Source organism: Tribolium castaneum, chromosome 9, assembly GCF_031307605.1.
Source record: "Tribolium castaneum strain GA2 chromosome 9, icTriCast1.1, whole genome shotgun sequence".
NCBI classification, from domain to species: domain Eukaryota; kingdom Metazoa; phylum Arthropoda; class Insecta; order Coleoptera; family Tenebrionidae; genus Tribolium; species Tribolium castaneum.
In genome coordinates, this window is record NC_087402.1 from 2085330 (window position 1) to 2112974 (window position 27645).

At 36.4% G+C, this 27645-nt stretch overlaps 3 protein-coding genes and 1 long non-coding RNA gene across 8 annotated transcripts in view; 2 read left to right on the forward strand and 2 right to left on the reverse strand.

Moving 5' to 3' along the window:
- dac (dachshund) overlaps positions 1 to 4634 on the reverse strand; it is a 112797-nt gene extending 108163 nt beyond the window's left edge. For all 4 annotated transcript variants that reach the window (XM_064358791.1, XM_015979175.2, XM_015979176.2 and 1 more), the window contains exon 1: positions 3787 to 4634. In XM_064358791.1, the coding sequence (XP_064214861.1) occupies positions 3787 to 4445 (659 nt within the window). In that variant the 5' untranslated portion in view covers positions 4446 to 4634. The remainder of the gene's footprint in view (positions 1 to 3786) is intronic.
- A 7350-nt stretch (positions 4635 to 11984) lies between these two features.
- LOC135267134 (uncharacterized) lies at positions 11985 to 15286 on the reverse strand. The gene is made up of 2 exons (XR_010335451.1): positions 12314 to 15286; positions 11985 to 12266 (listed from the first exon to the last, which is right to left on the reverse strand). It is a non-coding gene; the product is annotated as an uncharacterized LOC135267134 (long non-coding RNA).
- Positions 15287 to 20230: 4944 nt separating this feature from the next.
- On the forward strand, positions 20231 to 23385 carry Tbc1d15-17 (TBC1 domain family member 15/17). The gene is made up of 5 exons (XM_964747.4): positions 20231 to 21163; positions 21860 to 22107; positions 22158 to 22574; positions 22625 to 22939; positions 22985 to 23385. Exons 1-5 carry the CDS (start codon positions 20524 to 20526, stop codon positions 23219 to 23221), a joined length of 1857 nt encoding a protein of 618 aa, XP_969840.1. The 5' UTR covers positions 20231 to 20523; the 3' UTR covers positions 23222 to 23385.
- A 1368-nt stretch (positions 23386 to 24753) lies between these two features.
- Positions 24754 to 27300, forward strand: Spn28Dc (Serpin 28Dc). 2 transcript variants are annotated; one of them, XM_008193565.3, is made up of 4 exons: positions 24754 to 24895; positions 25415 to 25706; positions 25752 to 26214; positions 26258 to 27300. In XM_008193565.3, exons 2-4 carry the CDS (start codon positions 25415 to 25417, stop codon positions 27180 to 27182), a joined length of 1680 nt encoding a protein of 559 aa, XP_008191787.1. In that variant the 5' UTR covers positions 24754 to 24895; the 3' UTR covers positions 27183 to 27300. The 2 variants fall into 2 exon arrangements, with proteins under 2 accessions (XP_008191787.1, XP_969900.1); XM_964807.4 differs by having other exon boundaries at positions 24763 to 24905.
- Positions 27301 to 27645: the final 345 nt, after the last annotated feature.

The window sequence follows — 27645 nt, forward strand, 5'->3', positions numbered from 1 at the left end:
TTTCACCGCAAATTAATTTTTAATTCAATTCTTGTTTACATTCCGGCCAGTTATCGCTAGAAGCCATTGTCTAGACTTCGTCTAGAAAAAAGAATTTTGTAAATGAAAAGTTAGCACAAAATAGATCATCCACAACACGCCAACAGTACGATGCACTTTCCATAATAATGAAATCATTACCATATCTATCTACCGTTTAAACAAGAGATAAATTTTGGCATAGATAGCCATCAAACGCGAACCTGCTTTTATCTATTTCTGGGTGTAGTTTTGTTTTGCATAAAAACGTAATTTGTAAATTGAAATTAATTTGCTCCACATAATTTTTTTCAACTTGACGTCAAAATTATTCAGTTTTGTGCTCCCATAAACTTAATATTACAATTACGGTCAATTTAAGGTATCTTTGTCCATTAACCATCCGGTGTATAATTCCAAATTTTCCAAAAATTAATTCCGGTTTACGAAAACTAATTGCAGGTTCGTGGCCAAATCCTTGGTGATTTGATAGCGAGGATAAGGTTAATTTGTAACGTTTCGCAGACCACCCAGTCCAAATCGTCAAAGTTCCCGTTTAAAACGTATCAGAAAAGACGTTAAGTAATTTAAGTTTGAAAATAAAATTATTGAAATTGTTCACGTTTTGAAATAAAACGAGTCCAGCTGGCTCGGCTAACAGGCGTGCAATTAATTTTAGACCATGCCTCCCTTACACAATGTTAATCTGCATACTAGAAGAACTTTAATAAGGTGGACATGTATGAACAGTGTACATGTAATCTTAAGCACAATACCAAGCCACATAAATGCAACAAAAACCCATTTAAACTCTAACAAAAATATAATAAGTTGCGTACAAACTCTGATTGCTTTTGCAAAAATAAATGAATTATTAAAATACTCTTGTACTGAATACAGAATGCGGTTTCAGTCGACCAAATAAGTCGCACAATACAATCTCCACTTGCACTTGCCCGATATTTACATGCACGACAGAGACGACGAAGGCGCCTTTTTTAATTACCAGACGGCATTTCCCCAGACATGCATTTTTGCCCAAACTCATTTCAAATAAGAATTAGCGCCGGATCTCCTGAATTCTTTATTAGCGCGCGCTAAACTGTTATGGTTATCGCCACCAACTCGACAAAAATATTTTGGCAAATTTCACATGTTAATGTATGTATGAACTCAGCTAATTATAGGCGTAATTATCCGTTTAAGTGGGTGTTCAAATAATCGCATAATAAAGTTATTAAATTGTTTTAACTAAAAACTATATTAAAGATCGTAATAAATCATTCCAGGAAAATTAAATATGTAGTAAGAGCATATATTTGTGAAACAAAGAATATCTTGCATGCAACATTCTGTGTACAATAGTGTCTGTATGAATCATAAAAAATTCACGAAAAATTAGTAACTTAACCCAGTTTTCCTTTGAAGTTTGTGAATCGCTATTTGGCTTTTTTTAATAACTATAATAATTAGGCAATAAATTACAAGTGTAACTATCCCAACATTTCCATTTGGTCTAGAATGAATTTACGACGCAACAATGTAGTAGGCAATAATGCAAACCCATTACGGGCTGACTATATTCACTATGTATGAATGTGCAAACATAAAAATTTAAGTCCCCTGTCAATTTTAACCTTTGCCATAGTCCCGTAATAAATAACAGTGTGATTTTCTCGAACAAGTTGTAGGTCTACCCGCTTCGGATATTTTAATGGCAAGGCGTAACTGTCAACAATATTTATTTAAAGATGATTTAAATCCCCACAAGAACACTATGCTCCCGTCTTGTTTATTGTTACACGTATCCCATTGTTGTTTTCTACTTTGTATGGCTTTAACGTCTCTTAATTACCTCGCTCAAGTTTCGGTTTTTTCGAAAAACCTTGCGTGATGTTTAACAAATTCCATTAAAGACCACAATACAAACAATAGCGTTAATATTTATATTATAAATGGTCAGTAGCCGAGGCCAGGCTCGGGCGAGGATGAACGCACCGGGAAGCCTCAAAGATTTTCCGATAGCCTACGCCTTTATAATAGCCGAGTGCTAATAGGTTCTGTCAGATGACCGTTCAACTTATCATCCCTTTATACCATTCGAAATAATATATCGATTGAGAGGCGCCACTCGGACCTCACGAAACATTAATAAAACACGTGCGTTATCTCCAGTTTTATAATATATGATTGGAATTCAGACGAGTTTCATGTTATTGAATCAACAATCGTCGAGTATGCAGAAATAGAAAGGGGACGCTATCCTGCACTCGATTCTCCCCTTGTTTCATTGCGTTTATAATTATTTCAATCTAAACGCGGGGGTTTGTTGGCCCAGTTTGTATTTATAGACTGCATCTATCATAAATGCAATTGTCTCTGCTGTCTTGGCAATCGGGGGAATTCTACCAATGCAAGGGGTAGGCTTCAAAGAGAGCAGCATTTATAAATTATACAAAGGTAACTACATTCCAAGCGAGCGCCAAATCAAATTTAGACCTTTGTACAAGCTCAAGAACAAAATTAAAAAAGCAAAATTACTATTTTTTCGTATTTTTATGTTTTACTACAATTAGCCTATATTATATCTTTGCGATTTTTTTAAGAATAGGTATAACAGAAAGTATTTTTGACAGTGTAGTAAAATTCAAAGCTGTAGCTAAAAGTTTCATTGTGTTATCAACAAAACAACAAATCTCGGGCCAATTTTTCGTAATTTTTGCGCTTATATTACAATAGTTTAGCGTCTTTTTACTCATACACAATCATTTTTAACTTTGTTTTTCTGTAATCTACCTCATTTTTAGTTATTTGTTTAAAGTTTCCAAAAATGTACCTCCGTTTGGTTACTTTGGTATAATATAGGCTATCTTCCCCTAACGACTATAGTTACAAATGTTACAACCATATATTTTTCAAAATTTATCCCCAGTATAAAATTACCTGACGATTATAAAATCCGCGCATAATTTATTCCCGAGATAGAAAAGAAAGTCATACTTTTGTGTAGAAACATTTATAAAAATTTTTTTGAACAAATCGATTTTGTTTTCCAGTATGATTTCATGGAAATAAAAGTAAAAATAAAATTAATAGAGCATGTCATTATTGTCATTGACCCCACTTGTGAGTAAATATCTGTAGGTACGGTAAAAATAAGGTAGGTACCACCTAACTAAACACTAAAAAATGTATAAATTTTTAACTTCATAAAGGAAAATCGCATTTCAAACAATGGTCGATGACTTATCACTGTAGTAGGTTAAATAAAAAAAAATATATAAAGAACAAAAACAATTAAAAAACAGAACTTCTTTAGAAAATTATAAAAAAATTATAAAATTATAAAAAATTAGAACCCCATAATGTAGGTTCCGAGATTAAAAAGTAATAATGTAATTAGTATTGACAATAATAATAGATACGTATAACAGTAATTAATTCACTTTAAAGTCGAATTCATTTGAATTGGCATCATCAGTGATTAGGAAACTATTACTGTATGTTAATTTTATAAATACCTATTTAAATATCGGTAGGTAATGCATATTTATAATGGCAAGCATCAACAAACAAAAAATTGTTTTTTTTGCACTGCTTTGCTATGGATCGTTGTCATAAATACCTATATTCGTCTGTGGTATCATAATCAATATAATTTGTTCAAAGTCACATTGATCTAACAATGATCAAAGTCCTGGAATCGCTGAAGTTGTCGGCAAATCATTGATTAAAATAAGAACTAATCCAAAATCCGCAAACACGTACCTGGCCGTAGTGCAGTCTCTGTAGAGTGTATCGAAGTCTTTGCATGAGAGTAGCTTGCATCTGTTAACCCCTGGTTGAATGGCACCGAGTCCTCTCAAGATCCTGACCTGCTCGACGTTACAAACCAACGGCACGATGTCTAGCCTTTTAAGCTTGGTATAAACCGTATGCAGTCCTCCGACGAGGTGCTTGAGGAAGAGCTCAAAGGCTTGCGGAAGACACAGCATGGTATCGCCGGCGATGATAAAAGCGGCGACCTTCTGTCCTCTGTAATCAACCAGTTTGCACTCATTAGCCGTGGGATCGGAGGTGGAAATCGGCGGCGGGCTGTTGTAGGACCGTGGCGGTGCGTGATGCGCCATGAGGTCCAGAGGGCTGTGCAGCACCCCCAGCGAGTTGAGCAAGCCCAAGCCGGGGGGCGGCAGGTGGCCCAGAGCCATGCTGCGGGCCAGACTGGCCGAGCTGACGGGCGGCGGGCTCAGCGGGTGCGCCATGGACATGGGCGGCCCCAGCGGGCTGGCCTGGCGCGGGCTGTGCACCTGGTGCGTGTTGCTGTTGGCGGCGGGCGGCGACGGCGACGGCTTGACGGCGACGGCCGGCGAGCCCGAGGACGCGTGGCTGCTGTGCTCGCTGGCGGAGTCCATCCCGGAGTTGTCCATCGCGACGCGAACACCTAGAGCACTGCACCAGAGTCCATCACCCAGAAGAGGAGTCGCAACAGTGAGGGCTCGGATGGATGGCCGGGCGGGGCGTCGTGCGCACGGGGTACACTCTGTACTCGACTGGTGCGGACACGACCGGTACACTCGCCGGGTACAAATGTAATAAATAAAAACATTGGGAAAAAGTGCTGCAAGTGCCGGAAGGCGGGGCCTGTTTCGTCACGCACTCGCCACGGCCTATTGGGTAGAGCGGCTGCGCCTCGTCTGGCCATTGGTGCCCTACCACCACAGAACAGCTACCGCCCACCCTCCGCTACTGAAAGAACTTAGTTTCTTTGTAGCTTTGAGGGCGGATGCAAGAGAACTTGAAATATGAGCTGTGACGTATTGATAAAGAATGTCACCGGGCTGTCGCTGCGGAATCAATACGAGGTGTGCGGGCCGCTTTTTATTCCATACCAATGCACTTCTTTGTTTTAAAACGGACGACACGACAAAAATATAAGCGCCATTTTTATTTAACACAATAACACTAACATTCAAATCGAAGCGCGATTTATTGATTGGGCTTTCTTAACGATTAAGAAGACGCTCACACCAGACATCAGGTCATCAACTGTCAGTATTGATTAAAAGCTTGGATATTACCGAGTGGATAGATTAGTGTTTTAGATTATTTCTATTCGCTTGAGTACCTCATAAACAATCAACATTTTCACAGTCATTCCATCAGCTTTGCAACATTTTAGAAATAATGATGCAAATAGGCAGTGCACCAAAAGTAGCTCGTTTAACGAGCCTTAATTTTATACCATAAAAGACAATTTTAAATTAAGATTTATTTATATAATTATCAAAAAATCTAAGATATTTATACTAGGTATACCAGGTGCTTCAAGTCATCCGCACCTCTCAAAGCACTCTTTTCTAATGAACACCAATTTGAGAAAAAGTGTTTTTTGTAAAAAAGAAACGTTTTAACTAATTTTTAAGTTGTTTAGGTACTTGTATGGTTAATTTTTAATTACTATTTTATAAGATTGAAGTACATATATACTCGATTATTTGAAAATATCGTGCCAATAAACAGATGATAATAATATCTATGAACATGACATTTTAAAACTAGACGAGTGTACATATATTTTCTATAAGTACCGTGCGATTTTCTAAAATTTTGATCTAGTTATCCATGACAATTAAGTTAACTCGATGTTTATTACGAAACTAAGGTTTCAATATATTTTTTATGTTCTTCGGAGAACATTGGCAGATAAACCGATGCTGAAGTTATTTACGCAATATATTTCACTGCTGAGGTAACTGTCATGGATAATTAGATCAAAACTTAAAAAAATCGCTTGGTATTATCTATGGTAGAATCGTAGGTACGACTTTAGTGAAAATCGTTTTCATGAACTTGTAGAGAAAAGTAGTCAACTATATTGTTCCTTTTTTTTTGCTTTTTTCAAATTCTGAGGAAAGTAGTTAATATATAAATCAAGAAAAAAATAAAAAGGGATTTGCCACTCCTTCAGGACCTACAGGGACTTACACATTTCCTAATGTTAATCCTAATAATTGACAGCGATTTCTGAATTTTTATTCACAGGTTTGCCACTCATTCTTTTTTTCTGTATGGATTCGGTTTCTAGAAGCCGTCGAATACCACGATTTAAACAAGAAGATCTAGCTATCGCTTTCTTAGCACCATCTCTATGATTTTTTTTCTACACAATTTTTTTTACACTTTACAATTATTATTAAATTAAATAAAATAGTACGAAATAGGTACTACTAAAATAATTGCAAACAATTCATCAATTGGAAATCTTACTCATAAGTCATAACTTGTTGCTTAAATTTAAACTCTCATTAAATTTTATCGACGTGTATTTATAATTTTTTCTAGTTTGATAGGTATTTGAGAGTTTGCTATTTCCTGTTTTTTTAAATACTTCTTCAGTTTTCATTATTTTTGAATGCTTTTATGTTTCACACTAAGTAATCGTTCCCTAACAGAACAATGAATAATTATTTTTAAATTTACTCTCATACTTTAGCAATTTTTTTAATTAAAAAAAATTAAAATTTATCAAAAAATAATTTGTTGTTCAAAATCTGTTACGACCACGACTGTTAGACAACGTTGACACATACCATTTATTTAAAATTCGTTATTTATCATTAACTTTAATACAAAGAATTTTTTACAATTTTTACCTTTATAGGTAGTACCTATGTAAGCAATTCTCTACGCTTTTTATTCACGCGGCGTGTTATTTTGAGCATATTTTTTTGAAGTGGCTTCTTCTAAAAATGAATTCCCAAAGAGCTACTAAATTTCATAATCTCTTCCGTTGGTTCTTTGGTAAGTTTTTTAACCCTTAATATAGAACTTCCAATGCTAATACTAGAACTCATAATTTTTAAGATCAATTAGATTTAAACCTGTGCTGTTTAGGAATGTTGTGACAACTGAAATTTTTAAAAAGTACCAAACAACTCGAGTTCTTTCACCAAGCGCTTAATTGAACCTTTAAAAAATGTTGGGCATTTAGCTCCAATAGCCGAGACAATCTGATGGCCAAGCCGAATAACAAGTCAACGCTCCTTTAGTAAAACCTTTCGACCGGTCCGAGTTCTTGTTAATATCGTCTGCCCACTCGCATGTCCAAATCAGTGCGCATCGATAGATTTTTTACAAATTATCCCTTATCCGTCTTATGTCAGCATTATCAATAAATCAAATGGTGTCTTAACAGACGAGTTACTTGTACTCGCCCACACGTCGACATCTTAATTGGTTAAGAAGATTTCATTCGAAGGAAAGCACTTCCGGTCCCTGTTCGTCAAAATTAAACTTCGATCTGGTGGTCAGTAGGTTAGTGATGCGACACATTGGACCAAAATAACTCCTGTTCACGTCTGTATCTCTCCCATGTTACGAAGATACAGCCGATCCACTAAAGCAGGGTGCTTTTCACCCCTCATAACTCCCGTTATTATTTTCACGAAGCTCTCTTCTTCCCTCGTGGCTTGTACAGCGCGAGGCCGTGATTTTTTATTTCCATTGCGAGCATGTAAACATTTTTTTAATCGGTTTATTGTGTGGAAACAAATTTAAAACGGAAAATTAATCGTGTCCTGCAATTTTACAAATTTTATAATTGCTATTTTCACATCGCCATTGTGCGGCTGATTTCTCATTAATGTTACACTGTCATAGCTCATTCATGAATGCGATTAATATTTTTACAAATATAGGTAATTGTGTTTGGCTATCTGACATTCAGCTATTGTTTATGCTGACCACTAACACGTCAGATAATAGGAGGGTTGATTCATAATAGAAGCACACTCAATTCCAGCTTTTCGATCTAGTTTCAATCCCCCATAATCGGTTTTTACAGTCTAATCTGTGCATTAGACAGTTATCTATTCATACTCCAACAACAACGCCACCATCCACCCAAAACCTATTTATACGCAATTTTTTCTACGACCTGGCAATAAATGACCAAGACGGTGCATAGCCTGATCGATACCGTCTATTTGCCCATAAATAATAGATTCGCCTAAGATAGATGGCCGACATAATTTACATTCAAACTCTTCACTCACATTTATTTCTGTTAGGGCAGACTTTAAAATGAGCATTTTGTATACTTTATGAGTAATTGTTACGAGCTGCTCTGACATTTTATGATCTACACGTGGACACGTTATTATCATGGGGTCCATATGTTGGACCTTTGTGTGGTCTAAATATTTTTAAACAGACGGAATGATCACGTTTCGAAAATTATTCTATGATGAATTTTGAGACTTTCAAAAAGGGGTCACAATTTTTAAATTTTTCTGATTACCGTTTGCTTCTGATATCAAACGTGTGACCTGATTTAAGGCGGGATGCAAAAATAAACCCATAAAGATAAAAAATACATAATACATTGCAATGTACTCGTGTAGCTCAAGGCCAATCCGAAAATTTCCAGCAATGTTCTGCAAATTGAGCTTGAGCTCGCCGCTTATTATCGACAATATCTGGGAATAAATTTATTCTTTCTATGTGAGAATTAAAGCTTATTTATTAAGCCATCATTAATTTAATAATGAAGTGTACAACGGAGCCAAAAGTCTGCAATTACAGCGCCTAATTATAGGAATTAAATCAATTTAAACGCGAAAGATTCTGTACAAACCCATGCCAATATTACTTCAGTTTATGAATAATAATTAATCATTGAGTTTACGTTATAAGATGATGATGGAAACATTGTTAGTATAATTCGGTGTTATGTCCCGAAAATCAAAGCATATTATAACGCAACCATCAGTGTCAAAGCTCTCCACTACTTGAATATAACGACATATTGATATAATCCCGTTTATCTAACATGCACATCGGGCATTGTTTCCCACATCATTGTTGCATCACCTGCAAATGCATTGTGCACCGCACAACACCCATAATACATTATTTCTACAGTGCACCAACATTGATAACTCGACAAAGTCCTTCCAGTAACAAAATTAATTCATCTCGGAGCAATTTAGATAATTTCACTGAAGAAATATTGCTTTTCCGCCGGATGTTATTCAAAAACTGGTCTAGACGCGTCTAGAGACAAAATTAATGCAATGAAAATGCACTCTGATGAATTAACTTAAAATTAAAATTTTTCAAAGATTTTGCCCTAATTTTATTTAAAAAACAGATATTTCAAGGATTCTGTCCTGTTTTTAAGGTAAAAGGCATGCTCTACAAACTCATGTAAATAACGAATTCTGTTAGCGCCTCTTTTCATTTAGGGGTTTTTGTAATCTTTACTAAGAGATAAGAGTAGTAGTAGTAGTCGAGAAGCGATCGGGTGGCAGCCACACGCCGCATTTTACAGTGCATTTATTAATCGTTAATTTAATTGTGCCGTACCGTCAAGGTTCTCTTTTTTTTCCTATTCTTCCTCTTTCCTTACTTCTTCCTTCTTACATCGATCTGCACTTTGACGGACCACTCGGTAAGTTTTTTTTTTTGTGTTGTTTTAAATAGCCTTTCTTTTACGCATTAACATTTGGTCCTTCGAGCCACCGGATCTTCGTTTAGTTAAATCTAGAGCATTGGTATCGCTACTTTTGGAACGCGTTGTTGCAAAAACCCTTCGCTTATCGAGTTATCGCTTTAGCTTATCTCTTGTCGCTGTTGCTCGCATACGTCCTCGCTTATTAGAAATTCGTTTAAATTTATCATGGCTCCAACTAAAGAGAATGAATTAAAGTCTCTTCAAGGCAAGCGTCAATCACTTTTTTTGAGAATTCAGCGTTTATATAACGACTCTAGAAACCTGGATGATGAGACGGTTTGCAAAAACTTTAAAATTAGATATAATACACTAGAAGAAACGCGCCGATTGTTTAGTAATTGCATTGATTCGATAAATTTATTAAGTTTAGAACTCGACTCTGACTATACGCCTAGCTTTGCTGAGTTGGAGGCGGTGGACGAATTATATTGTCACATTGTAGAAGCAGCAAAAAAGGTTTTTACAAAAACTGAAAATTTGCTCAAGCCGGTGAAAGCTATAGCAAAATTGCCCAAGATCGAATTGATGGAATTTTCAGGGGAAATGTCCGATTGGCCAATTTTTTATGACACGTTTAGAACTTTAATACACGAAAATCCCGATTTAGACGATATTACTAGAATGCATTACTTATTGGGAAAATTGACGGGTAAAGCTTTGCTGGTTTGCTCTGGAATACAACCAACAGGAGCAAATTATCCCATCTTATGGAAAGCGCTCGTAGAAAAATATGATGATAAACGTCTTCTGGCTAATGCTTATTTGTCGCAAATTCTTGACTTTAGACCTTTACAAAATGAATCGGTAGTTTGTTTAAATACATTTTTGGAAAAGTTTGATACAGCGGTGAACGCTTTGAAACAATTAGACATAGAAAATCTTTCGGACTTTATTATAAGTTCAATCGCACTTTCAAAATTAGATGGTCAAACTCGTAGACATTTTGAGCTGTCACAGAAAAAATCTGAAATTCCTTTGTACAAGGAAATTGTTGACTTTGTAAAGGATCACACAAAAATCTTAGCTTGTACTTTGAAATCAACTGCTACAACAGCCAATCGAACGAACTATAGCGCTCCTTTCAGTAAACCTAGTAGAACCCATTCGCTTGTTGTTAGTAATCGCGCATCGAATAATATTTGTCCAATTTGTAACGAGGCTTCTCATTTAGTTTATCAGTGTGCGAAGCTTTTAAAGTTAGGTCCCTTGGAAAGATATCAATTAGTCAAAGATAAAGCTTTATGTTTAAATTGCCTTAGTCCGAAACATAAAATAATCGCTTGTAAATCGACAACCACTTGTAGTTTGTGTCGAAAAAGACATCATTCTCTGCTTCATTTTGATAAACCGCACATTGAGACATCAGAACAGCCTGCTAAAAAGGATTTGGTTTCAATTAGTGACGTTAATAGTACTTCCCGCGAGCCCCATAGTTTTTGTGTCGCTTCAAATACTAGCTTTAAATCATCTAGATATAGTAACACTTTGCTTGCTACCGCAATAGTAGAAATATTCGCTCCAAATTCGAAAAAGAAATTAGTTAGACTTTTAGTAGACCCCGCTAGTCAATCGCATTTTATTACTACAAATTGTTGTACCCGCTTAAATTTGCCAATTAGAAAAATTAACGCTTCTGTTAAAGGCATAGGTGCCATCACGCATCCTATAAAAGGAAAAATAGATACGGTCATTGCTTCTCGCTTTAATTCAGATTATAGATACAAGTTCGAGGCTTTAGTTATCGATCAAATTATTGACAATTTGCCAGATCGAAATATTCCGCAATCATCTATAGAAAATTTGCTTAATCTTCCGCTAGCCGACGAGAAATTTTTTGAGTCGGGGGAAATCGATGGAATAATTAGTGGTAAATTGTTCCCGCAAATATTAGGCCCGAACAAAGTAGAAGGTTCACTTGGAAGCCCAATCGCTTTAGAAACTACACTAGGATACATAGTTATGGGCGAAATACCACATGTAGCCGCGAATTGTGAAACACATTCATTTTGTTTGATTGAGGAACCACCTCTAGATAAAGCACTTGAAAAATTTTGGTCAATGGAAGAGGTTCCCAGTCCCAGTGTTTCATTGAATAAAGATGACGCAAAATGTGAAGAACTTTTCGTTTCTACGGTTAAACGCGAACCGTCCGGAAAATACATAGTCTCGCTTCCTTTTAAAGAATTTCCTCCTAATTTGGGTAGTTCATTTCAAAACGCTTTTCGAAGATATCTAGCTTTAGAAAGAAAATTTCGCTCAATGCCAGCATTTCATCAAAGTTATTGCGATGCAATACAAGACTTCATCGAGCAAGGTCACATGTCTTTAGTAGAGCCACATAGATTGAATAGCGAATCTTCATTTTACATTCCGCATCATGCTATTTTTAAGGAAAGTACTAGTACTCCACTGAGAGTTGTGTTTGATGCTAGCGCCAAAGGTAGTAATTCGCTTTCTTTGAACGATGTTTTATATACTGGTGAAAAATTACAAACCGATATAGTTTCTTTGCTACTGAATTTTAGACTATTTGCTGTAGCCATGACCGCTGACGTACGTCAGATGTATAGACAAATTTGGCTTAATCCCGATCATCGATGCTTTCAAAGAATTCTCTGGCGATTTTCGATTAATGAACCTCTCCAAACATACGAAATCAATGTAGTCTCTTTTGGAGTCAAAGCCTCGCCATTTTTAGCTCTTCGTACAGTTAAGCAACTTGCCTCGGACGAATCTAGAAATTTTCAGTTAGCTTCAGGAATTGTAAATAGAGATACATACATGGACGATGTTGTAACTAGTGTTCCTACCAGTGAAGAAGCTATTGCGTTGTATCGCGATTTAATTGGTTTGTTTAGGGCCGGGGGGTTTAGCTTAACCAAATGGACAACAAACTCTAATGAATTATTGTCAGAAATTTTAGAATCGGAACGCTGCTTTCAGCCCGTTGAATTTAGCAATGATTCCTTGAAGGTCTTAGGTTTTCAGTGGCATCCGCAAACCGACTTGCTTGGTTTTAAAATTAGTGTTCCTGACATAGAATGTACGAAACGGAATATTTTGTCAATAATTGCTCGCATTTGGGATCCTTTAGGATTGTTGGCTCCCGTTACCTTATATGCAAAATTATTGATTCGGGAAATTTGGGTTCAAAAACTTGGTTGGGACGATCCTGTATCGGCTGATATACAAAAAATTTGGAGTCTTTTAAAAGGAGAGTTGCATCTTTTGGAAAACTTTGAAATTCCGCGTCATTTAGGAACTTGTAGTAATTTACCTGTGACAATTGTTGGATTTGCAGACGCATCAGAAAAGGGTTATGGAGCGGTAGTGTATGTAAAAGTTCCAGAAAAGGTACCTACTGTTAGAATCATTTGTGCTAGATCAAAAGTTGCTCCGTTAAAGTCACTTTCGATACCCAGATTAGAGCTTTGTGCTGCGCTTCTTTTAGCTAGACTGATCCATTTTGTAGAAAGCACTTTCCAATCGCGATTAATTATAGAAAACATTGTTGCTCTGACTGATTCTTCGGTCGTACTTAACTGGATAAACGCATCTCCTCATCGTTGGCACACTTTTGTAGCAAATCGCGTGGCAAAAATTCAAGAATTAGTGCCGTCGGTTAATTGGTATCATGTCGATGGGAAGGAAAACCCAGCCGACCCAATTTCTAGGGGTCTAACACCGGCGCACCTTTTAAACCACCCGATTTGGCTAACTGGTCCTAGTTGGTTATTTATGGACGAACAGTTATGGCCTATTAACTCTTCAACTAATACAGACGAACCTCCACTCGAAGAGAAACCGATAGTTCTCGTCACTTTCTCACGTTGTGTCAACCCTTTACGACAACTTATAGATAGATCGTCTTCGTATAGTAAATTGCGCAATGCAGTTGTATATGTTCTCAGATTTCTTAAGATATTGCCAAAAGGAAATCTTATTACACTCAAAGACTTAGAAACCGCTGAATTAACGCTAGTTAGACTTGTCCAAAGAGAACATTTTGCTTCAGATTTAGCTTTGTTAGAGCAAAATAAACCTTGTTCGCCTAAAATTCGTTCCTTATGTCCGTTTCTTAAAGATGGAGTTATTAGAGTAGGAGGACGTCTATCAAACTCAAATTTAGAATATGATCAGCAGCATCCGTTTTTGCTGCCCAAAAAAGACCACTTGGTGGATCTCTTAATAGACTATTTTCACCAACGTAATTTACATACTGGTCCGCATCTTACACTGTCGTTGTTGCGTCAGAAATTTTGGATTCTAGCTGCACGAAATGTTGTTAGACATCGCATTCGCAACTGTAATTATTGCTTTAAATTTCGTCCTCGCGCAACTTTCCCATGTATGGCGGATTTGCCCGCTCCTAGAATTACAGAAGCGAAACCATTTTTGCACAGTGGTGTAGATTATGCCGGACCTTTCTATATCACTCTGACTCGTCGTAGAGGTGTAAAAAGCCAGAAAGCTTATTTATGCTTATTTATTTGTTTAGTTACCAAAGCCTTACATCTAGAAGTGGCTTCTGACCTATCCACTGCGACTTTTATTAATGCCTTTAAACGTTTTTTATCCCGTCGTGGTCCATGCTCGGTTTTGTATTCCGATTGTGGTACAAATTTTATTGGAGCTAAAACTGCCCTAGACGATTTGTCAAAATTTGTGACCTCACAAGAGTATCATTCTAGTATTGATGATGAATTGATTAAACGAAATGTAGTATGGAAATTTAATCCTCCAGCAGCACCTCACTTTGGAGGAATCTGGGAGGCAAACATTAAAAGTGTGAAGTCTCATTTAACTAAAGTTATTGGCACCCAAATTTTGACTTATGAAGAATTTACGACGGTTATTACTCAAATAGAGGCTTTATTAAATTCTCGACCATTGTGTACGCTCAGCTCGGATCCTAACGAGCCGTTAGCTTTGACGCCTGCTCATTTTTTGACAGGGACGCCCCTTCAATCGCTACCAATTCAAAATTTAGACATGTCGACTAATTTAGTAACCCGAAAAGAACTGCTCGATCAAATTTTGCAAACGTATTGGAAACGATGGCACGTGGAATATCTACATAATTTGCAAGTTCGTCAAAAATGGAATAAGCCATCTTCTCCAATAAAGGTCGGTACGGTCGTAGTTTTGCGGACGGATAACACCCCACCGTTGCATTGGCCATTAGGGGTCGTTCAAGAGGTCTTTCCTGGCAAGGATGGGATAGTTCGCGTCGCCAGCGTCAAAACTCCCAATGGTCTTTATAAACGACCTATAGTTCGTCTATGTCCCCTTCCAAATCAGTGATCGTTTTGATCCTATAATTTTGTTTTTAGTTATTTGTTCTTTGGGTGGATGCAATTACTTGCAGTTTAATTTAATTTAATATTTATTATTATTATGCGGAAGGGAACTTATCTTTCTTTTCTTTAGTTGATAATTTGGTTTTAGTTAACTTCATTCCTTAACGGTCGGGGGGAATGTTAGCGCCTCTTTTCATTTAGGGGTTTTTGTAATCTTTACTAAGAGATAAGAGTAGTAGTAGTAGTCGAGAAGCGATCGGGTGGCAGCCACACGCCGCATTTTACAGTGCATTTATTAATCGTTAATTTAATTGTGCCGTACCGTCAAGGTTCTCTTTTTTTTCCTATTCTTCCTCTTTCCTTACTTCTTCCTTCTTACATCGATCTGCACTTTGACGGACCACTCGGTAAGTTTTTTTTTTTGTGTTGTTTTAAATAGCCTTTCTTTTACGCATTAACAAATTCATTAACAATTATAACAGTCCTGTGTAATTATAGAAAAAAAATGGCAAATATTGATAGTGATACTTTTGCAAATAGTTTTGCTGTAATCGAAGTTCTTTTAAGTTAAAATAAAGTTTTTTCCGTTTGTTTTATGAACTTGCTTCTAAGCCAAGAATAATAATAATAATAATAATAATAATAATGAAAAGAAAAAAAGAAAAGAAGTACAACTTGTATAAGGCCGAGAAAAAAGAAGAAATAATAATAATAACCATGATAATAGGTATAATAAAGAAAAGCATATTTCGAATAATGTTAGCCGTTTTTGAGCTCTTTTGAAGAAATTTTTTCGTTTCTAAGCAAAAAATTGTCAAAAATGAATCATTTCCTTAAATAATAGATAATGATATTGAACTTATTACGTGACTGTTCGACATTCTTAGAAACAATTCGGGGAAGAACAGTTTTTCGTTTATAAAATGAGCTAAAAATCCAATGGACCAGATTAGGTGTTACCTACAAGCAAAATTTTGAGGAATAAGAGAGTGAAACTAAGACAAGTTTTTGAAGTAATAATTGCTTTCGTAGTTTTACCGAAAATTTTGCAAAAAATCTGTATAAAGTGAGCTGCTTTAGGCAAATTAGATCACCTAGTTCGAATAGGATGGGAACGATACCGATCTTTAATTTTTGGAAATCAGAAACAGTATGCAATTTTTATGAGATTGGGATTGTTTTATGTCTGGGGGCCGATTTCCTCTGCGTGCTTTGGCTTCAGGTAGATCCGGGCCGATATGGTCCGTTCGAATTTTGTAATAAGATGCAAATTGCACTTTATCAAATCTATAAATTTATCCGTCAATCTGTTGAGAAGCAGCCTCGCAATAAAATTGGAGTGTTGCCTTTTCGGCGTATTATCAAAAGAGAGCGAGAGCAGTGCACATATCCTTTATACGGCCCCATTGTGCGGTAAGATAGTTGAACAAATCCCGTATGCAAACGGTCGCCTGTGGAGTAAGGGGTGATCGGGTGAGGAAATATAAGGCTAATCGATTGCAACCCCGCGACTTGGTCTTATCGGCGTCCAGCAGCCGTGGTGCGTTTCGTTTCCGACATCTAAGTCAATATGCAAAATGCCGGATACACCTTATTATAGCACGTCTACATGATCATCCTCCTAGAAGCTTTTCCATTTCATTTAAAACCGAAGCGCTAGAGAAATAACAAGCCACGTCGCTGGAAAATTTACACCATTTATCTAAATTTATTCGAATAAATCTAAAGGCGCACAGGGATTTTCTGCGCTTTTTTCGAGATGGATTATCGTTCACTTTATTAAACAAGACAAATATTAAGCTTTGGACAAATTTGCCACGACGAAACGCTACCTGCACATGTGGGAAATTGAGGTCATGTGTGGACGATACACATTGTGCTTCAACGAAGTTACCAACTGAAAATCTTCCAGCTTTATTTACAAAGCGAGAAAAAATCCAATGTTAAAAAATCTTACTTTTTTAGGTAATTGATTTTTATAAACTCTTCCAGATATAGTTTACTATTTTAAATTAAGATGATGCCATTGCAATAGAATAATTAATATTTTAATACCTGTTAGTTTGGATCCAACTACACAATAATAACATAGTCCTGTTTGTGCACATTTTTTGTTCACAGGAAATAAACCGAACACAAGAAAAAAAAACACCCTTAATAACCTCAAGCCGTGCAAATAGCACCTAAAGTTGTTTGTGTTGAGTCGTAATAACGTTTTTTCTTTGCCAGTGATTTCATTTTTCCAACCCAAATTAAGTGTAACAAAACCAATTTGAACCCATCGATCGACAACTGTTACGACCCAATATTCTCAAACGCTGTTCATTATAAGCACTCTTTTCTTTGTGCATGAAGTCTTTGTTGACCATTTTAACCTTATAAAGCCAAAATAAACTCTTAAAGCCACGACTTGGCCCAAAGTTGTTCGATGCAATTTCGTGCGAAAATTGGTGGATGCGCCAGTTATCACGTGTTTTATTTATCCATCACAGCACGTAACGTATGTAAATAGAGGGCCGTCGTAGATAATCTGAACGGTTTAGAATCCGAAGTGTGAAATGTGCAATCCTCGGACTAATATATCCGTGCTTTGCCATTAATCATCTCGATCAGGAGACAGTTGGCTCGAGTGCCGCTTTCTGATAACCACAGTCAGGAATCCTTGCCAGCAACAGATATTTGCGCAGCACATCATTCTTTTTCTCCATTTGAATACGCGCTCGACTTTGAAATTGATTTGAGAATTTTGCACAATCGGCTTGTAGATAAAATATTCATTCGCACAAAGCCAATTTGAGCCCCGATTTTAAAGTTTGGGCAATTATGCGTGCTCACACAGTAGTCGGCTGTGACACAACAATCGCAGCCTACTATATAGATTTCCGTAACAATAACATCTGACAGTCGCATGATGGATCGCTAGACAATATGGCGCAGAGGCTCTTCAGAACGATTTCAATAAGGGTGCTATTTGACCGCTGAAGAAGCCGGACTAAATGTAACGCAGCTCGCTGTGTAGGGTTGAGCTCGACCTGTCAAATTGTGATTTATGTTTTGCTTCAAATTTGGTTTCGCGCCGACGACACTTTTTGTTGCCACTCTAATGTCTTATTATTCGATTAGTAAGTGGCATTGTGCCAGGGGTGGGTGCTGCTTTCTCACACGAATTTTTCACACATGTGCAATGCTAAGCCGAATCGCAAAGAAACTTGTCTGCTCCAAAAAATATCTTTCGCTTTTTTAATAAATAATCGAATTTTTACGTGATGTTTATACTGGGCAGTGGCTTATTTAAGGATATCACTTTCGAGCATAAATTAAAAGGGAAAAAATAAGTCATACATATATAGTTTTTTTATTTTAATTGAAATAAAATGATTTTCTTTTCTTTTTCTAAACTTCGTCATCCAACGTGAATTACCTATGATGGTATATTTTCTAAATGACAAAAGGAAAAAAAAACATCTTTAGAGTTACGATTTCGTTGGAATACAATTTATGTCCGTTCCATTCGTGCGGAGAGTACGATTTGGTGATTTCATCGGTTGAATTTATGAAAATGTGGAATTGAAAGAGCGGCCGCCCTTTCAACACATAAACCGGTGAAATAAATTTGCTTTTATACTAAAGTGATTCTATATCAACCTTTGGGAGAGCATATAATATTTTTATGGGGATTTCTGTGCAAAGAATGTATGATCTATAGATCTATAACATATAAAAGGCACATTTTATCGCGTGGCCACTATATACATATACACCGCGTCTGATATAATTTTATGTGACATATTATGTATTAAAATCGGTTTTGCGGTGCGGAAAATAGCCTATAAGTACCTCCATATTGTATTCGCACATTTTAACTGTGATGGATTCGCCTTCGCGGTCCACTCAACGCCATTGAGAAATACCAAACTTCTACAGCATTTGCATTAAAATGTAATCTCTTATACGGAGATGTTGCCAACATGCAAACTTATCTCATTTAGATGATATACGATACAATCTTCGAACGGCTCCTAATAAAACCAAATCGGATTTGCGCACACACTTATGCCACGGAAACTGACCCCACAAATTAATTAACCAACGTTTTATTATCATAACTAATAAATAGAATCACAACATCAAATCATTATTTATGCAAATGCGAGCTGAACGAGAGAAAGTCAATTTTCTCAATCAACGTGCATGTAGGTGTCATTCCAATGATACACACCTTAAACCTAATGAATGGAACAGCCCTAAAAATCGGGTCGGAGTTTACATCATAATAAAATCCACAGTTAATAAATTATAATTATGGGATGCTCTATCGCTGGTCGTGATGCATTTATGTAGAAAGTTGAATATTAATTAAAGATTAATTGCTGCACTATTAGATTTTTTGTGCCGAGGTGTCAGTTGGAAGAAATCCACAAGAAACGGCAAATTTTAACGCTGTTAAAGCGCTTCCGTTCGTGGCATTGTATTCTGTCGGAATTAATTTATTTTTAATTAGGAATGAATCAAATATTGTTTTTGCTGATTCGAGGAGACAATTGAAAACCGTTTGATTTAATTTCCGCTTAAAAATAATTGCTTTTTAAAGATCTTTACATGTTTTTAAAGAATATTAAAAAATATACGCAAAATGATTAAACAATGAAACAATATGTCATTTCTATATCGAAAAGAGCAAAAATTTTTGCTAGAGTTCTACAGGATTATTTTATATTTTACCCAATTTAGAACCTAACTATTTACCAAGATTTTTTACAGCTTTTCTATATTCTTCTTCTGATTCAAAATCAATAATTTACTTGTGCCTTAACAAATCCTTTAAACAAAGAACTCGATTTTTTTCGAAAAGCCACACATTATCAATTGATTTTTATTATTTTAAAACGTTTTTTATAGCTTTTTGGGCTTAATTAGTCTATCATACTCGTCTGATATTTTTTTGAGATTCGGTATGATCACATAATTTCTGATTAAATATTTAATTGGGCACATAATCTACATAAAAATCATATTAAATTTTCTGCACTAGATTTAATTTTTTTGTTACTGGTAATACTGGATGATATAAAAAAAAATTAAATTTTTTTAGAATGAATATTTTCTACTGGAACCAAATTATCACTATCAATAATTCTTAATTTAATAGATTTTATTCCCATTAACATATTTTAGTCTATTATTGTATTGTGTACGAGGCGCAGCCGAGCAGTTGTGACATACAAACTTTTCTTCAGTGTTTTTGATCATAATTTAATTTCTGAGTTATTTCTTTAGTAATTTCTAAAATAGAGCAAAAATTATATGAATAACGTTCAATTGTTTTACTGGCGGCATCTAGCCGATTAAGTCTCGACTATGGCAGCTGCCGATAAAGTCGAATTCTGCTCGCCCATCGTCATCTGTCAGTTAAACGTCAGGGAAAATGTCACAAACGTCATTAAAATCAACAATGTTTGTTTTTGTGGCTTTTGAGGTTTTTGGCTTGTCGTTTTTGCCGTTGATAAAGACTATACTTTATCGTTAAAGTTTCGAATGATTTTTGGTGCATCACATCCACGAACGATCGATCATTTGAAATTTCTTGTGAAAGTGCTTATTGTTACAAATATAAAAATAACGTGACCATGACTGCTCATGTGCATTGTTACAATTAATTCCAAGTTCTAATTAAAGCGTGATTAGAAAAAAATGGGTGACAGTTTAACCGAATGCATGGAGATTTTCTCCCAGGATGGGGTGCAGCTCAAAACAGCACAGGCGTCTTTCGTCAACTATTTGAACCTTGTGGGCACGTTATATATCACCGAATATGCAAATTCCAACTGCAGGAGGTGTCTCGAGTGGAAGCCCAATGATGTAACTGTGGACTCAGACGTCCAGGACCAGGAATGGGCTGTTGTTAACACTGTCCAGAAAAGATCGAGGACCTACAGTGAAAGCCTCCCACCAGACTCAACAATTAAGCCCAAACTGTTGAAAGTCAATTTCGTTGATATTAAAAGCTTCAAAACTTCGAATAAAAACCGTCAATTGACTTTGTTTGATGGCAAATCGGAAATTATGTGTTGTTTCATGTTCCAACACGGGAATTGTGATTATTTAATTACGGTTTTGAGAGGAATGCTCAAAACAATACCTGCCAAAAGAGACAAGCATCTTTTTATTGTTATACATGACGAGAGTCTTGAAGCAGCACAGCTGGACAAGTCTTTCGCTGAGTTAAATATCTTTCAAGACCCTCCACCCACGCTGTGGAAGCTTGTGAAAAGTTTCCATGATAGGCCGTACGAAACCACACTAGAGACTTTTGCCAAAGTCACCGATTATGGTAAGTATGCTGGTCAAAATTATGCAATCATTTTTATTACCATTACTCAGCCACGACAGGAATTTCAAATATTGAGTAAATAACTGTGATTTGCCTCATTGATGATTCATACAACGAATACAATAGTATTAAGATAACGCATGATGAGACTTTTTTAATCTCTTTTACATATTAATGAATCATCGTATGAACATTTTTTGCTTTATACCAGATTTGAGTCCGTTAAAATTGATAAAAAAAACAGTTTCTCGTTTTACTTTACGCTCAATAATCTGCTATGGTTAATTACGGTCATTAAGTCAACATTTTTATTGCTTTATTTTTTAGCATATCGCAAATATTTATTATTACGTCTTCTTAGTGAAAATATCGCGAAAAATATGCTTTACTTGTATCCTTGAAAAGAAGTAAAATTGTGAACTCATTTAAAAACGAACGTTAATTAAACTAGGCATATTTGTAGCGCCTTAAGGTAAAGGGAAAATGTTCAAACGGATGTTCGAATAAAACTGAATTACTTTATTTAATTAATTAACAGACGTAATAAATTGAACCATTGCTCCCACACGTTACATCTTATTTTCTAACAGGTTGAAAAGTGCTTCACTTGAACTACTGTAAATCGATACCAGCGAAACAGTTTGCAATTTTCTTAACTTGTATTTTCCCCTTGAATATTAACAAAGTTACTTTAAGTTTACAGAAGTCCAGAACAAAGAGATATCGACGACGATCAAAGAGAACTGTTGCATCGAAGTCTTACCGAGTATGCAAGTTCGCATTCTCAAGGAGATTACGAAGTCATAGCCAAAGTTCCCGAACTTCCCGAACGAAAAGACTATCCCAGAGGCCGGCCCTTGAGCGCCGAACAATGGAAAAATTTACAAAACCACGAAGGTAAAATCGAGGATGTTGAGCAAATCAAACTCATGATATTCCGAGGTGTAAGTAACACAATAAAAAATTTAGAACAGAACCTTGACGTGAAATACAGGGAGTGGCGCCCAATTTGCGCTACGAAGTGTGGAAATACCTCCTGGACTATTTCCCCTGGAACAGCACTCAAGCCGAACGTCAGAAATTATTATGCGAAAAAAACGACGAGTATTACAACATGAAGCTCCAATGGAAACGAATGACCAAAGTCCAAGAAGACAACTTCTCGGACTATCGCGAGCGCAAAAATCTGATCGAAAAAGACGTAAATCGGACGGACAGGACGATGGATTTTTACGCCGGGGATAACAACCCGAACTTGCAGCTGCTCTACGATATTCTTATGACCTACATTATGTACAACTTTGACCTAGGCTACGTCCAAGGCATGAGCGACTTGCTCTCGCCCATTTTACACCTCCTCAAGAACGAAGTCGATGCCTTTTGGTGCTTTGTGGGTTTCATGAATAAAATTGTAACAAACCAACCGCCCCCAAGATTTTTTCGTGAAAATGATCTTTTCAGAGCTCCAACTTCGACATAGACCAGGCTGGGATGAAAGAACAGCTCCAGAACTTGCACACTTTGCTCGGCTTCATTGAACCACAACTCGTCAATTACTTGGATAAGCACGACTCAGGAAACATGTTCTTCTGTTTCCGGTGGCTTCTAGTTTGGTTCAAACGAGAATTGAGCTATGACGATGTGATGCGTTTGTGGGAAGTCCTCTGGACTGGACTTCCATGCGAAAATTTCCATTTGCTAGTCTGTGTTGCGATTTTAGAAACGGAAAAACAAGCACTCATGGAAAATAATTACGGCTTCACCGAAATTCTAAAGGTTTGTTTATGCCATTTGCCGCCGTGTCCCTGATTTGTTTTTTAGCACATTAACGATCTCTGTGGAAAACTGGACGTCGCTGCTGTTTTAGTCAAAGCTGAGGGGATTTTTCACCAAATCAAAGAAGCGGAACATTTGACGGACAATATTCGCATGATTTTGGGGCTTCCCCTTGTGGGGGTGCAACAATGTCCCGAGGAAATTCTAAGTACAAGTCCCGACAGTCCAGATGAGGATCTCTATGAGCGAGTTTATGACTCAATGCAACACGTTATGACTTAGTAGTGTTTGTACTTTTGTAGGAAGGCTAGGTGTACAAGAGCTCATTATTTAATGATTGCAAATTGTTATTATGTGTTTTATCAATTCTTCGAATTTTATTGCTTTTAGAAGAGTTTTGGCAACGTATATTGTACTTTTATGGCAAATAAATATTTTTTATGAAAGTTTGGCGGTTTTTATTGCAAACAATAGCCCGGATTGGTTTTTCCAACGAGTTCATTGAAATTTTATTTACGTGGTGACAATTTAATGAATGTTAACTTCAGTGGATTTTAATAATGCGCGGAAATGGCGCAACATCAGAAAGCACTTAGTTTAAATTGTGCTGATACAAGGTAAATTTACATAGTGACTAAACACGGAGTTCAAAATTTATTTTGAAAATTCAATCATTCATTAAAAAATTAGTTTAAATTAATAAATTGTGACTTTGCACATTTATAATAAATTTATTGTTTCTCACTTCTAACACTAAATACTATAAAATTGGAAAAGACAATTAAACGTGACTGGAAATTTTAATCGTCAAATCACTCAACTAAAAATAGAAAGGAAAGTAAACAGGAGAAGAATAATGTTTAAAATAACCATCAAGTGATTTTTCTAATAAGTAACGCAAAGACAGTCTAACAAAAAAAACCTGTACAAAAGCACAAAAGGAAAAGATTCCATCGGAAAATATGTTTATTATACAAAGATTTCGTTACGTATAATAACAATAAGTGTAAGTAAATACATATAAGACTTTAGAAAATATGTAGTAACTTTTCTTTGTACTTTATCCTCAATACATTTTGTGTAATTTAATCATTCACCCACGTACTTTGGTAAACCCCGAACTAATTCTTCTTACGAAATCGGTTATTGTTTTCTTTTCCTTGAATATTGATAAGATTGCTTCTTATTGTTCAGCTGCAATGACTATTAAGCTAATTTTCATTTATTATTTATTTTATTTTATTTAATATTGCCTACGTACTTTCTGCAGACAATGAATTCGTAACCTTCAATTTATCCCATTATTATTAAAATTCATACTGCGACAACAGATTTACATCATTTGTTGCTTTAAAATAATTTTATTTTTACATTATCATTTTTATTGGGAATTCTATGTATAAAACTAGTGATTTAGCTACTAAGAGTAAACAAATTTTCCACATTTCGTTACAATAAATTTCTCCAAATAGTGATAATTGCACAATAAAACCGCAAACTAAGCTAAGAATCTCGTAACCACATCTCGAGGTAGGTGATGCTGGACATTATTATTGATGATGGACAACAACATTGACCTAATAACTGAAAATTTGCGATCAAATACGAATTAGTAGACCGCAAATTTAATTAAGCAATGAAATTAATCACATGTAGAACGGACGCATTTTAAACACAATAAAGTTTCATATAATCTCTACTAGGAAGATAATTGAAAAACTCATATACGATGAGGTCTTCTGGGTTTAACACTGATCAACAGAAGTGGGGACCAGAAGGTCAGCTTGTTGCACATGGATTCATTCTTAAACAGATTACAGAGGTTGTGCTGTTGGTGCTGTGTGGTTGTAATACTGTTTTACCAAAAATTTACGTCTTTAGACAACTTCTCCTTCCGATAACATGTGCTAATCTTTTGTCGCAAATAAGTGATAAACACCATAATTAATTTTAAACGTGAGTCAAGGTAACGTCTTCGACTTGGAATTTAATTACATTTGCGATTTTGCTGCCAAAAACTAATTATATAACTAAATATTTAAACAAGGTTTGCGTCTTAAATTTTTCAAAATCAAATTTAGATGTTTCCCTTGAAGTTTATCGCGGAAAAATAACAATTTCAATGAACCTTAACGAAAATAAATTAAGTGTTTTTACGAAAATTTCGGACCATGAATGATTAAAATATTCCTTTCATCAAGGATTTAATTTTTTCCGGTCAATGCAGTTTGATGAGAGAGATAATTAACGAATTTATAATAATAACAGTTAAGTGTTTTAGTTTTTTGCAACCATTCTTCCGGACCAAATTATCGGCTATTTCCCATAAATCACTCGCTTAAAATCGGCGCTATTAAAACATTATTTATTATAAAATTACTTCCTCAAAGCCATTTCCACATCCGCATCATGCAATTATACTTAATCCGTTATATTATTGCCGAACCACAACAATCATTTGCATTTTTATTGCAGATGTGGCCTAAAATAATCGTCCTATCCATACTGCTACCGTTTCTAAATGGCCAGTTGTACTTCCCTGACGAAAAAAGCGGTGGCTACGTCCAGATGCAAAAAGAAGGCCCATCGGAGCCAATTTTACCGACAAACCTGACTGAACTAAGAGGAACCACACTTTATGAACAATTCGTAGACAAAATTATTTCAACCGGAATTCTCAAACTGACTGTAGCGATGGAAAAAGCCCTAACTGCAGCATCGCCCAACAATTACGAAAGCATTGTGTTTGCTCCCGTTAACATTGCTGGTAATTTTCAAATCCAAAAAATCAAAATTTTCAAACTAGTTTCAGGAGCACTAGCCCTTGTGCTTTTGGGCTCAAATGGCAAGACTTTTGACGAGATTTCGACCATCATGGGGCTAGCAACTGGCGTTGATATTCACAATAAGTCCCAACTAGTCCATGAACAATTCGGGAGATTGTTGGAAAAACTGCAGATTACTTCAGGGTTTGATATTGGGCGTCAAGTCAACATTGCGAACGCCGTTTTTGTGCAAAATAATTACCCTATTCGACAAATTTACAAAAACACGGCTGAAATGGTTTACAGGAGCGAGGTTTTGAACGTGGATTTTGAAACGAATCCAAAATCGGCCGAACAAATTATAAACGCATGGGTGTCTGAACGGACCAAAGGCAAAATCACCCAAATTCTAAACGAAACTCCCGACAGCTCAACCAAAGTGATTTTGGCCAGTGCTATGTACTTCAAAGCCGAGTGGGAGCGACCGTTTTTTGACGGGAGCACGAAAAGGTTTGTACTTATAGTCCCGATTTTTTCCCAATTTGAATTCCAGACGTCCCTTTTATACCAACGGTCGGGGGGCCAAAAGTGACGTTATGGTGGAAATGATGTCAAACGGTGGCTTGTTCCCTTACTACAAAGACCGGGACTTAAACTGCGAAATAATCGGGTTTCCGTACAAAGGCAACCAAACCACCATGTACGTTGTAATCCCCACCAATTCGGACAAAACGAAATTAAAAGAACTCGAAGACAAGTTGGACTATAAGCAAGTCGAGCGTTTGGTCGCCAATGTGAAATACACGGGGGCTATCGTCATATTTCCGAAAATGCGCATCGACACAACGATTGATTTGAAAAAATCGCTCAAAAATTTAGGCGTGCGTTCGCTCTTCAGTCCAGCTGAGGCGAACCTAGCGCTGCTGTCCCCCGGAAAAGGCGCTCCGGGCACGAATCCGGTCATCGGCAACTCGATCCAGAACCCAATTTCGGTCAACACGACCGGAAACGACGTCATTATATTCAACCGGAACGGAGAAGTGGTCAATTGTACGCAAATTTTCAACCCGAAGAGCAATGTCAGTACTTGCGAGCAGGTCGTGACCGATTCCTCAACTCCGCAGAAGGTCGTGTACAAGAAGTTTGGGAATAAAGTTGGGCGGAGGATCGACGGGGAGATAACTCCGCGAATTGCCGAAACTTTGGATAATGTTAGACAGTATTTAAATCAGCAGAGCAACGCGGAGAGGTTTGAAAATCCGGGACTGTATGCTGATAATGTCATTCATAAGGTGTATATGGATATTACTGAGAGTGGGACTGAAGCGGCCGCTTCCACGTCGATTAGTCTGTCGAGGGATGGAGGAAGGGTCACGGTTAGGGCCGATGTGCCCTTTTTGTTTTTCATCATGCATGAGGAGACCAAGACCATGCTGTTTTGGGGGTCGGTGAACACGCCCACACCCAATTTCAAATAATCCGGCGTTTGTGAGCACTTTATAAACATTATTTACACGATTGTGATTTCGTTTTTTACCTTTGTACCTATTTATTTTTATGTGTAAGTGTGCATTAATATTAAAGATTTGTCCACTCTTTCGTTCTTTTTTTTTATTCTGTTAGAAAAACATTTAGATTAAGACCAACCGTAAGGAGAACTCAAGAATAAGTAAGAAAAATCATTCTTATCATTCTTTTTTGTTACAATTCAAAGGTAAAAAAAGTGAATATCTTTGGCAAATGGAGTATGTATGTATTAAGATTCCTCACATAAGGAAGTATAAATGTTCCCTACGGGGCTACTAAGTCTCAAACAACGCTTTAGAATTCACTATTCCACCCTTCCAAGTCGAAAATTTGGAACAATTATATTTTAAAGGGCCCTCTGACTGATAATGACGTCACATGATGACGTCGCAATCCAATGCAAATAAAATTAAC

What these genes read in the sequence shown, in the direction of transcription:
- Spn28Dc (XM_008193565.3), top strand. Translation starts at nt 25,415, where the DNA reads ATGTGGCCTAAAATAATCGTCCTATCCATACTGCTACCGTTTCTAAAT. An exon ending in TGCTCCCGTTAACATTGCTG is followed by an intron (nt 25,707 to 25,751) that starts GTAATTTTCAAA and finishes AACTAGTTTCAG; the next exon opens with GAGCACTAGCCCTTGTGCTT. An exon ending in TTTGACGGGAGCACGAAAAG is followed by an intron (nt 26,215 to 26,257) that starts GTTTGTACTTAT and finishes TTTGAATTCCAG; the next exon opens with ACGTCCCTTTTATACCAACG.
- Tbc1d15-17 (XM_964747.4), top strand. Translation starts at nt 20,524, where the DNA reads ATGGGTGACAGTTTAACCGAATGCATGGAGATTTTCTCCCAGGATGGG. An exon ending in TGCCAAAGTCACCGATTATG is followed by an intron (nt 21,164 to 21,859) that starts GTAAGTATGCTG and finishes AGTTACTTTAAG; the next exon opens with TTTACAGAAGTCCAGAACAA. An exon ending in GCTTCACCGAAATTCTAAAG is followed by an intron (nt 22,940 to 22,984) that starts GTTTGTTTATGC and finishes TTTGTTTTTTAG; the next exon opens with CACATTAACGATCTCTGTGG.